The 12,644-nt window shown below is 52.3% G+C and overlaps 1 protein-coding gene across 4 annotated transcripts in view; it reads right to left on the bottom strand.

Moving 5' to 3' along the window:
• Positions 1-10,877, bottom strand: part of ERO1A (endoplasmic reticulum oxidoreductase 1 alpha) — a 35,239-nt gene extending 24,362 nt beyond the window's left edge. Inside the window, exons 1-2 of one of the 4 annotated variants that reach the window (XM_073350131.2) lie at positions 10,659-10,731; positions 5,133-5,362 (exon numbers count right to left, since the gene is read on the bottom strand). In XM_073350131.2, the coding sequence (XP_073206232.1) occupies positions 5,133-5,150 (18 nt within the window). In that variant the 5' untranslated portion in view covers positions 5,151-5,362; positions 10,659-10,731. Of the gene's footprint in view, positions 1-3,138; positions 3,239-5,132; positions 5,363-10,658 lie in introns of those variants that run through there. The other 3 variants (XM_073350130.2, XM_073350129.2, XM_073350132.2) reach the window with 3 other exon arrangements.
• Positions 10,878-12,644: the final 1,767 nt, after the last annotated feature.

Here is a 12,644-nt window from a genome sequence, read left to right as displayed (position 1 = left end):
CTAGTTTAAAAAGCCAACATTTCTTGCATCATTCGAAAGCAACTCAGTGGGCTGTGTTGTTGTTCAGTGCTTTTTTAAGACCGCATGAGAAGACAGATTCATTTGTGGTCTTACTGCACACAGATTGCTGGCTCAAAGAGGAAGTTGCACAATGTCAAATAAGTAGACAGAGTAGGAAGTGACCAATTCAATGTTCAAACACTAAAGTACTCTCAGCACTCAACCCTTTACATTATGTTGGTGACTTATACTGGATTTTGACACATCAGTCCAACATATAGCAATGTGGCATTATCCAGTGTCGAGTAATATTACAGTTTTGGAAATTCAAGGACTTAAGACCAAGAAGGACTTTATTTAAATATATATATTAGTTTAGGAAGTGAATATCCACAGGAATTTTATTACAGATTATAATATGTTCCCTTGACCCCATCCTTCAATACCTATCAAAAACAGTAGAAATCTATAGCACATAACCACTTATACGCAGACACAATATTAGTTCAGTCTCCAAAATATCTGATCTTGTCAAATCTCAGCTCCCTCTTCATTGCACTGGAAGCAAAGCTACAGGCAGAGGCAGAAGGAGAGGATAATGGAAAACAGAGGCTCCTTACAGGCATCATGGTCAGTGACAGCGAAGTGAAAACTTCTCATGGTACTGTTCTAGTGATTGCCGGGGGTGACGGGAATAATACTCAAAGAGAAGCAAGGAGCAAAGTAAATATGGAGGTATATAGACAGCAGAATTTTTTTTGTTGTTGTTTTCAAGGACTTCTTGTTAATTCTCTTCTCTCACTTGCACGTAATTCACAGTCTTGGTCCTTATTTTTAAGGCACTCTTCAGTTTGGGCCCAGTATACCTAAAGATCCGGGATGAGGGCCACAGAAATAGGTCTGCTCCTCAGGCCCAAAAGAACTGTGCAAAGGAGGGTAAATCTCATCTGTCTGGGGGACCGAGCTTTCTCAGGGGCCAGTCCCAGACTGCGGAATGAAATCCCACAGGACCAAAGTAGCACCACAAACCTTCGTATACTCCACTCCCAGGGAAGGCACACTTCTTTGACCTGCCTTCTCTGGGACAAGCACAGAGCAGCATGGACACCTATTAAATTATTTTTAAAAATATACATTTAAAAATTATTGTTGGGAAAGGGAAGAATGAAAGAATGAACCAGGCAAGAGATGCTAGTCACCTCACTTGAAGACTTCTGTAAGGCACTCTGATAACTGGGGCAATTAAACACCTTCTTGCTCCCTTCCCTCACCCCCAAAGGGGGCAAGGGGCAATGGCAATGGAACACTTTCTTTCCTTGTTTAAACACTATCATGGAGGAGAGAATGGATGGATGGAACAATTAGCATCCTTCGCAAAAAGCACCAGATGACTGACTTTGCAATGGCCTAGTCTGCTGGCTGAGGAATAAGGAGCCCCGTCTTCAAACTTGAATCATTTGTATTGTGCGTCAGTACTGTGGAATCAACTCCTTTAAAGAAATCATTTGGGCAACGTGGACCACAATCGAGGCTTGCTGAACCCAATGGAAAGGAAGTCTACATTACCACGCTAGCACTCCTTCTTCCCCATAAACAATATGTTTTTGTTACAAAACTATGGTTCTATGTTTGGTTTTGGAGCCTCCTGTTTTACAAAGCAAACCTAGTACTATTTCCTACACCTGACCTCATGTTTTCAGTAGAAACATTGACATTTCCAGCCCTACATTTCTACAATTCTGTAATTGGGAAACTGATGGGGTTTTGTATTGCAATGGCTGTAAAATTAAGAGCTCAGCAATTAAGTTTATCACCAGGTTAAGCCACCCAGTTAAAAAAAATTAACTGACTAATCCCTAGTCTACTCTCATTTCTGTTTCAAAATTCTCATTGCTACTTTCTGGAAATATTGCATTCTTCAGTTAAGCCAAGGAACGCCGCTGACTGTAATCCAGCTGGCTGTTCAGAGCTACTGTGGTGTAAATCTAGGCAGCTAATGATTCATCTACTCTAGAAAAATGTTCCATTTTGAGAACATGGTCCTGCTGGCACCCTTGAAAAACATGGAACACCTGCATACAGAAGTGCTTCAAGTGGCATCCATGCCAAACACTGCCAGGATTGTATTTGCTTTCACTGATTCAACCTGAGCTGTTTTGGCCTGCAGCGTGGATGGCAATAATACCAGCATGGATCGAGGACACTACCACTGTGCAGACAGTTCTCCTGGGCACGGACTGTCTTTTGAAACAGCCCAGAGTCCGCTGCTTCCCGGAGCTGCAGTATAGGGAGCCAGCAAGCCTTGCAACTGGGTTTAGAACAGCAAAAGGGAAAAGATAGGCCACACGGAGGGTTCAGAACAATTCAGCATGACTAGTGTAGGTACATGGAACTCCTCGCTCCACTGACAATTCCCACTGACTTAATACACTCAGGAATTCACCCTTTGTGCTCCACCCAGTTCTAGCCTACCAGTTAGGAATGGTTCAGTTCTCAAGCAGACACATGGTCTAACAGGCACTAGTGGCCTGCTTACCTACCACTGCCTCCCTTCCTGAGGAGCCAAAGGCTGGAGACAATGTAAAGGGAGACAGACCAGGAGCCAATGAAGCCAGGAAGCCTCAAAGATGCTGAAGCCTGAGACACCAGAGGTCCCATAGAAAAGAGCTACCGGGCACTGAAAGTCAGTTTGTGTGATCCAAGTCTCCTAGAGGACCGAAGCAATGCTACTTGTGCAAGGAGAAAGGTCCCAATAAGACTAATAAGGCTTCCATTTCACTTTTGCCCTGGCTAAGCTGACCTGCCCTAGAAAGTCTAGAAATAGCCAAGATCAAAATGCAAAGTCCAGCCAGGAAACACAAGAATCCACCTCTGGTCTAGTGTAATTCCAGAGTTCCTTATAGGTTCTTATATGGACATACATCACTGTATCAGTGTCTTTCCGTGCTGCTTTAGGCCCCTTAGCTGAAGCCGTAATGTTATTTATTTGGGTATCTACAGCGCCTACTGTCATGGCAGCGACATCTTAATTATAAATATGTTGACAACATATGCCACACACTACAGGACATCTTTAAAAAAATACATATTTATCTGGAACAGTTGTTTAAGATGAAACACACAAGCTGATATACTCACAAACATGTGCCATGTGCTTCATTGTTCACAGGACTCGCTGACCTGAACAGTTGGGTTTCCCTGAGCCCAGGGGCTAGGGCTGGTTTTGCCCAAGCGAAAGGAGGCAACACTAAAGCTATGGTGGAGCCAGAGATGGAAGGAGTGTGTAAGTGGGACATGAGGCAAGAGGGCAGGGCTGGTTTTGCCCAAACAAAAGATAGCAACACTAAAGCCATCATGCAGTTGCAGGTGGCAGATACAAACATCCCAGACAATATGAGTGGCCCAGATTCTTGAGGGAGTTTGGGTCTTCTCATGAAGGAATGCAACTGGAATTCAGTATGCATGTCTAATTAACTCTCTAATGCTAATGTATCGGCATGGCGTGGGTACCTAACACAACCATTAGATCACTGCAATATTTTGGTACTAAACCCCATCAGATAAAAATCTGACTATATTTCCCTTGCTTTGGTTCTTCCTCCTTCACTTCATCTCCCTCCTTCCCCTCTGCAGCATACCTTGGGGTCGTTCCCTCGTCTAGTTCTCCACTCTGTTCTGCAGTTGTCCTCTCCACTCTATCCCCTCTACTTTCTTCCCCCATTTCTGGTTTGCTCCCTCCTCCCTCGCTTTCTCTCCGTCGCCCCCTTCCTTTTCATTGCCCAGTCCAGTTCCCATTTAAGTCAGTGCAATGACTCCCACAAGCTTCCCTGATTTCACTACCATGGTGTGTGCATCTTCCTCCCCCCGCTGCCACCTGTCCCCAGCCCAGCTGTCGAGAGTGGGGAAGATGGTGACACATTACCCTGCCATCCCCACCTGCAGTCAGAACAGGAAGTGGGATCATCTCTGTGGATGGAACGAGGAGCATCTTTTAGCCTGTATCAGCAGCCACCCTAGTTCCCAGCTCTCCCTGCTTGTGGTACTCCACTCAAATTCGGGATCAACTCATTAATTTTTTGTGAGTTGGCAGCTCATGGCCAGAGAGGGATCTTCAGTTAAGGAGGCTCCTAAGCCCAGTTTCTGCCACAGTGGCTGTACACTGGGATCCAGTTAGTCCTTCCCCTCCCACACCTCATCCAGGTGATTCCTGTATGACATGAGGGCCAAGACTGGGCTTCCAGGGCTCTCACGTTAGCCTCACTGGTAGCTCCAGGAGCAAGGTGCAGAGCTGTGCGTTCATCGGCATCTCACCTATTGAGTTCCCTGGCCACATCTCACACTGTGGAGACTGAAGTTGCATCAGGTGACATTTCAGAGTGTGTGTTTGCAGCAGGGAGTTGCAGCTGCCAATAGAGTTAGAACAGGGGTTCCCAAACTTGGTTTGCGACTTATTCGGGGTAAGCCCCTGGCGGGCCGCGAGACACTTTGTTTACCTGAGGGTCCGCAGGTATAGCCGTTCACAGCTCCTAGTGGCCGCAGTTCACCGTTCCCAGCCAATGGGAGCTGCGAGTGGCCGTACCTGCGGACACTCAGGTAAACAAAGCGTCTCACGGCCCGCCAGGGGCTTATCTTGAAAAAGTCATGAACCAAGTTTGGGAACCTCTAAGTTAGAAGATGCATCCCAGTTTTGCTCCCCAGATGGCGCTATGGAGACATTTTGCGTGTCGGCAGGTATGAATTCATGCCTCAGTCGTCAGGGCAGGGCTTGAAGACACAAACTTAAGGAGATCATTCTCCTAGCCCGTTGCTTTGACCATGCTGCCCCTTCTTTGCCTTCCTCCACTCGTTCCCCCTTCTCTGTCTCTTTAAACACAAGCTACTTGTCTTCACTTGCAAGGCCCTTCACAGCCTATTCCCACCCTACCCATCATCTCTTACTCGCTACCGAAACGTCTGTTCACACCTTCGGTTAGACCATGATGTCAGCCTCCACCACCCACTCATTAAATTTTCAAACAGGAACCTTGCTGCCCCTACTGCTTGGGAGGAACTCCCCAAAGACATCCGCAAAGCCCTGTCATTCTCCCCCTTTAAATCCTTCCAAAAAAACTCTCCTTTGCCATGTTGCCTACCAAAAACTTGACAGCCATTAGTGTGCTGATACCACGCCCGAGCACACTGATCAATATTGTCTCACTGTTTCCTTGACTTCCCCTTTCTGTCTGTATCCATCTGTTGTCTCTTGTCTTATACTTAGATTGTAAGCTCTCTGGGAACCATCTTTTTGTTCTGTCTCTGTACAGCACCTAACACATGCGGAGTTCTTGATCAGAAGGGTGACGGTGACGAGGGCTCCTAGGCACTGTCATAATTACAAATAAATAATAAAAAAAAAAGGAACATGAGTTAAAAATCTGTTCAAGGAGCAAAGGATCAGATATTCTTGAGGCCCAACTTTTCATGTTTTCTATTATGGCCAGGTACCAAACTGACCAAAAAAAAAAAAACCAAAAAAAACCCCACCCTTGTGTTATTTGAATAACCTTCATTTGCCTAACTGCACAATGTTTGACCAAAATCCAGACTGCCCATCACCAAACAGCTGCAGTGTTTCCACAAAGGAACTACACAGGTCTGTAAACAACATATGTGCAATAAGTTGCTGGGAGTCCACAGGGAGACTTTAATGATTGATTAAAGCATATAATGCATCATAAACAAGAATATCTGAGTGGAGGATGAGCTGTTTGTAAAGTTATTGGAACGGGGATATTGAAATGATATTTAGTGCTAATGAAACAGATGGTAAAGCAGCAACATTATGTGAAATTGTTAAGTTGTTTTTAGTTATACACTGCCGTTTCTGATAAAGTTTCGGAACTGGGTAGTGGCCTTAATGTAAAGGAACTGTAACGTAACTGTCAAAAAAGTTAGGCCCCAATCTCCCCCATGGGGAGCCTCAGTGAAACCAGCCCATGTGGAGCTCATTGCAGAATCAGGACCTATTTGGTCCAGCATCTGAAATGTTGTAAGCACTAGTTTTATCTTAAGTCTGTACTAACATCCCCAGTGTCGTCCTGTGCCATGTCTGAGCTAATGAGGACATACAAGCTATTCTCGTTCCTTACACTGTCAGCACATATACAATACACGGGTTTGGGTAGGTGACAAAGTTTGGGATACCTCGATTATGAAAAATGCTATTAACAAAACAAATTATATTCTAAAAGGCAGCAGAAAAAAAAAATCTGGCTTTAGAGAGCTCAGATGCACAAGTTATAGTGCCAAACATCCCCACCCAAAGGAAAAAGAAAAAAGAACAACCTTTTCAGTTTCAGAGTAACAGCCGTGTTAGTCTGTATTCGCAAAAAGAAAAGGAGTACTTGTGGCACCTTAGAGACTAACCAATTTATTTGAGCATGAGCTTTCGTGAGCTACAGCTCACTTCATCGGATGCATACCGTGGAAACTGCAGCAGATATTATATACACACAGAGATCACATACCACACAACAGAACCACTAACCCAGGAACTTATCCTTGCAACAAAGCCCGTTGCCAATTGTGCCCACATATCTATTCAGGGGACACCATCACAGGGCCTAATAACATCAGCCACACTATCAGAAGCTCGTTCACCTGCACATCCACCAATGTGATATATGCCATCATGTGCCAGCAATGCCCCTCTGCCATTTACATTGGTCAAACTGGACAGTCTCTACGTAAAAGAATAAATGGACACAAATCAGATGTCAAGAATTATAACATTCATAAACCAGTCGGAGAACACTTCAATCTCTCTGGTCACGCAATCACAGACATGAAGGTCGCTATCTTAAAAAAACTTCAAATCCAGACTCCAGCGAGAAACTGCTGAATTGGAATTCATTTGCAAATTGGACACTATTAATTCAGGCTTAAATAGAGACTGGGAGTGGCTAAGTCATTATGCAAGGTAACCTATTTCCCCTTGTTTTTTCCTACCCCTCCCCCCAGACGTTCTGGTTAAACTTGGATTTAAACTTGGAGAGTGGTCAGTTTGGATGAGCTATTGCCAGCAGGAGAGTGAGTTTGTGTGTGTGTGTCCCGGGGGGGGGGGGGGAAGGGGGGGGTGAGAGAGCCTGGATTTGTGCTGGACATGGCCCACCTTGATTACCATGCACATTGTAAGGAGAGTGGTCACTTTGGATGAGCTTTTACCAGCAGGAGAGTGAGTTTGTGTGTGTGGTTTTTGGAGGGGGTGAGAGAACCTGGATTTGTGCAGGAAATGGCCCACCTTGATTATCATGCACATTGTGAAGAGAGTTGTCACTTTGGATGGGCTATTACCAGCAGAAGAGTGAGTTTGTGTGTAGGGGGGTGGAGGGTGAGAAAACCTGGATTTGTGCTGGAAATGGCCCAACTTGATGATCACTTTAGATAAGCTATTACCAGCAGGACAGTGGGGTGGGAGGAGGTATTGTTTCATGATCTCTGTGTGTATATAATATCTGCTGCAGTTTCCACGGTATGCATCCGATAAAGTGAGCTGTAGCTCACGAAAGCTCATGCTCAAATAAATTGGTTAGTCTCTAAGGTGCCACAAGTACTCCTTAACCTTTTCAGTGTGCATATGCAAAGCACTATTCTATGTCTGTCCCATACTGCTTTATACAGTGGTACTTGCTTTTCATTAGACTTGTACTTGTGTTAATTAATGCCTCTTTCTCCCAATTTCTATTCAGTCTCTATGGTTATATAGAGTCAAAACACCTTTAAAGAACTGAACATTTTTTATTCTTTATCAGCAATTTATGTCTGACATCTGAATATCAAATCTGTGGGCATTGAGATCCACAACTGGAAGAGGCTATGTACATGAAAATGATTATTAACCCAAGCCAGTTGTGCAACTCCATAGTTCCCATTTCCCACTTCCTTTTTTATAGATGGAAAAGAAAGAGGAAGTTAATGCAAAATCTATTATTGTCACATTGAGGTTACAAGGTTTAAACATGGGTCAGAAAATGAAAGTGTTAAATACTTCATTGCAATTTTAACTCATCTAGACCCCAGATTGGGGGATTTTAACTCATCTAGGCCCTGAAGTTGGGGATTCTGCATGGGGAATCCGTTCATATAATTATATTCGTTCATATAATTGCAAGATCTGGTCCTTACCTTGCACATACATGGCTGTTGTTTAGTCATACATAGCAGAACAGATTCTCAGCTGGTGTAAGTTAATGGAGCTATGCTGCTTTACACCGGCTGAGAATAAGAGCCAGCATATGCAATATGGAAGAGTTAACATTGCAACAAAAACTTTATTATACATTACAGTCTTAACACTGGATTTTATATTTTAATCTCTTCTACAAGAGAGGCTTGTACACAGGACAAATCTCAATACCTGTCAAAATCTCTCTCTTGCTCTCCTCTCTCTCCTGAATGTCAGAAGCATAAGGAATAGTCCTGACTCCTGGGAATGTGACAAGTGAGAAATAGGACAGATCGGAAGATTTCACCCTCAGATACTATAGTGATGCACATCTTTAAAATACCTTAGACCAGGGATAGTCTATTTTTTTGCAAATGTCCAAATTTCTTGGTCAAGGTATAGTCAAGATCCAGACTTCAGAGAAAATAGTAAAAAACAAGAAGTAGTAGTAGTAGTAAATAAAAAGATTTTGGGGTCTGTTCAAAAGCATCTGGTGGTCAAGATTTGGCCCTCAGTCCCCCTTTTGACTCCCCCTGGCCTAAGGACTATAAATATGCCTGCAAAGTATACTGTCTCTCACCCCTTGATGATGGGTCCCTCCAGCTCAGCAGGGCTGGCAGCAGGGCTGTACGGGACAGCATGTACTGCTGCTGTCTGTGCTGTGCCTAGGGTTTCATAGATTCCAAGGCCAGAAGGGACCATTGTGATCACCTAACCCAGCAGTTCGCAGACTGTGGGTTGGGACCCCAAAGTGGGTCATGACCCCATTTCAATGGGGTCACCAGGGCTGGTTGAGTCTTGCTGGGACCCGGGGCCAAAGCCCAAGCCCGAGGGCTTCAGCTCTGGGCGGCAGGGCTCAGGTTACAGGCCCCCTGCCTGGGGCTGAAGCCTTTGGCCCCCGAGCAGCCCCCCGGCCTGGGGAAGTGGGGCTTTGGATTGGCCCCCCTCCTTGGATGGCGGGGCTTGGGTGGGCTCAGGCTTCTGGGGTCCTGTAGTAATTTTTGTTGTCAGAAGGGGGTCGCAGTGCAATGAAGTTTGAGAACCCCTGACCTAGTCTGACCTCCTACATAGTTCAGGCCAGAGAATGCCCCAAAATAATTCCTAGAACAGAGCTTTTAGAAACACAATCCTGCCTTGACTGAAAAAATTCTCTGTGATGGAGAATCCACCACGACCCTTGGTCAATTGTTGGAAGAGTTAGCAGAGACCTTCAAACTCCAGCACTGCCAAGCCAGCCCTAACCCTCACACAGGTCTGGAGACCCACCCTTCACAACCTGGATTAAGGAGAGGATTAGTGAGTGTTCAGACGGAGCAGGTAAAGTAACCAGATAGCAAGTGTGAAAAATCGGTATGGGGTAGGGGGTAATAGGTGCCTATATAAAACAAAGCCCCAAATATCAGAACTGTCCCTATGAAATTGGGACATCCGGTCACCCCAGATACAGAGAGGAGACAGGTAGGGGAGGCTGTGACAGGTGTGGGGACCCCACAGGAGAGAGAAACATGCAGGTAACATGGGGATGGGGAATAGAACAGGGAGGCTGTGACAGACACCAAGCGGAGGCCCAGATGGGGCGAGAGGATGGACGGACGGACGGACAGGCAGACACCTGGGGGAGGCGCAGACAGCAGGGGAGAGGACGGACGGACAGACAGACAGGCACCTGGGGGAGGCCCAGATGGGGGGAGAGGACAGACGGACAGACATCGCAGGGGCAGGAGCGGGGGGGGAGGACAGGACGGACAGACAGACCCCGCAGGGAGGCGGGGAGGACGGACGGACAGAGGGACGGACCCCGCGGGGAGGGGCAGCGGGAGGGAGAGGACGGACGGACGGGCACCGCAGGGAGGCGGGGAGGACGGACGGACAGAGGAACGGACCCCGCGGGGAGGGGCAGCGGGAGGAAGAGGACGGACGGAGGGCACCGCAGGGAGGCGGGGAGGACGGACGGACGGAGGGCACCGCAGGGAGGCGGGGAGGACGGACGGACGGACGGACAGAGGGACGGACCCCGCGGGGAGGGGCAGCGGGAGGGAGAGGACGGACGGAGGGCACCGCAGGGAGGCGGGGAGGACGGACAGACAGACAGACGGACGGACGGACCCCGCGGGGAGGGGCAGCGGGAGGGAGAGGACGGACGGAGGGCACCGCAGGGAGGCGGGGAGGACGGACGGACGGACGGACAGAGGGACGGACCCCGCGGGGAGGGGCAGCGGGAGGGAGAGGACGGACGGAGGGCACCGCAGGGAGGCGGGGAGGACGGACAGACAGACAGACGGACGGACGGGCACCGCGGGGAGGGGCAGCGGGAGGGAGAGGACGGACGGAGGGCACCGCAGGGAGGCGGGGAGGACGGACGGACAGAGGGACGGACCCCGCGGGGAGGGGCAGCGGGAGGGAGAGGACGGACGGGCACCGCGGCGCGCACGGCCCGGGCCGGAGGCTCTCTCACCTGGCAGAAGCACCTCTGCTCCGCGGAGCCCGGCAGCGGCCGCCCCGCAGCGGCCGCCCCGAGCAGCCCCAGGAGCAGCAGCAGCAGCCGGCGCAGGTGGCAGCGGCCCATGGCGCGGGTCTGTGCGGGGCCGCCCGGCGCGCGCGGGCCTAGACCCGGCCGGCGGCCCCGCCCCGCGAGGCGCGGCTGGGATTTCCCGCCCGCCCGGCTGCGGACGTGCGACGCGCCCCGCGCCCGGCCCCGGCCTGACCTGGCCCTGCCCCATTGGAGGAGCCGGGTGCGCGCGGGCAGCGGTGACGCGTCCCCAGGGCTCCGCGCCCGGCACCCGCCACGCCCCGAGTCGCGCCAGCGCCCCCAGCCGAGCCCGGCAACAGCCCGCGGGCCGAGCCGGCCCGCGCACCAGGCGGCCATCGATCTGCCAGTGCACCCGGCCCTGGCAACGCCCGGCCGGGCCAGCGCACCCAGTGTGCCATGCACCCGGCCCTGGCAACACCCAGCCGGGCCAGCGCACCCAGTGTGCCATGCACCCGGCCCTGGCAACGCCCGGCCGGGCCAGCGCACCCAGTGTGCCATGCACCCGGCCCTCGCAACGCCCGGCCGGGCCAGCGCACCCAGTGTGCCATGCACCCGGCCCTGGCAACGCCCGGCCGGGCCAGCGCACCCAGTGTGCCATGCACCCGGCCCTCGCAACGCCCGGCCGGGCCAGCGCACCCAGTGTGCCATGCACCCGGCCCTCGCAACGCCCGGCCGGGCCAGCGCACCCAGCGTGCCATGCACCCGGCCCTGGCAACCCCCGGCCGGGCCAGCGCACCCAGTGTGCCGTGCACCCGGCCCTCGCAACGCCCGGCCGGGCCAGCGCACCCAGTGTGCTGTGCACCGGGCCCTGGCAACGCCCGGCCGGGCCAGGGCACCCAGTGTGCCGTGCACCCGGCCCTGGCAACGCCCGGCCGGGCCAGCGCACCCAGTGTGCCGTGCACCCGGCCCTGGCAACCCCCGGCCGGGCCAGCGCACCCAGTGTGCCATGCACCCGGCCCTCGCAACGCCCGGCCGGGCCAGCGCACCCAGTGTGCCACGCACCCGGCCCTGGCAACCCCCGGCCGGGCCAGCGCACCCAGTGTGCCACGCACCCGGCCCTGGCAGCAAACGCCCGGCCGGGCCAGCGCACCCAGTGTGCCACGCACCCGGCCCTGGCAGCAAACGCCCGGCCGGGCCAGCGCACCCAGTGTGCCACGCACCCGGCCCTGGCAGCAAACGCCCGGCCGGGCCAGCGCACCCAGTGTGCCACGCACCCGGCCCTGGCAGCAAACGCCCGGCCGGGCCAGCGCACCCAGTGTGCCACGCACCCGGCCCTGGCAGCAAACGCCCGGCCGGGCCAGCGCACCCAGTGTGCCACGCACCCGGCCCTGGCAGCAAACGCCCGGCCGGGCCAGCGCACCCAGTGTGCCACGCACCCGGCCCTGGCAGCAAACGCCCGGCCGGGCCAGCGCACCCAGTGTGCCATGCACCCGGCCCTGGCAGCAAACGCCCGGCCGGGCCAGCGCACCCAGTGTGCCATGCACCCGGCCCTGGCAGCAAACGCCCGGCCGGGCCAGCGCACCCAGTGTGCCATGCACCCGGCCCTGGCAGCAAACGCCCGGCCGGGCCAGCGCACCCAGTGTGCCATGCACCCGGCCCTGGCAGCAAACGCCCGGCCGGGCCAGCGCACCCAGTGTGCCATGCACCCGGCCCTGGCAGCAAACGCCCGGCCGGGCCAGCGCACCCAGTGTGCCATGCACCCGGCCCTGGCAGCAAACGCCCGGCCGGGCCAGCGCACCCAGTGTGCCATGCACCCGGCCCTGGCAGCAAACGCCCGGCCGGGCCAGCGCACCCAGTGTGCCATGCACCCGGCCCTGGCAACGCCCAGCCGGGTCAATGCACCAACGTGTGCCATGCACCCAACCATTGCAACACCCAGACATGCCAATGTACCTGGCTACACTCGTATTT

Source organism: Lepidochelys kempii, chromosome 6, assembly GCF_965140285.1.
Source record: "Lepidochelys kempii isolate rLepKem1 chromosome 6, rLepKem1.hap1, whole genome shotgun sequence".
In the NCBI taxonomy this organism is placed as follows: domain Eukaryota; kingdom Metazoa; phylum Chordata; order Testudines; family Cheloniidae; genus Lepidochelys; species Lepidochelys kempii.
This window is presented reverse-complemented; position numbering and strand designations above follow the sequence as displayed.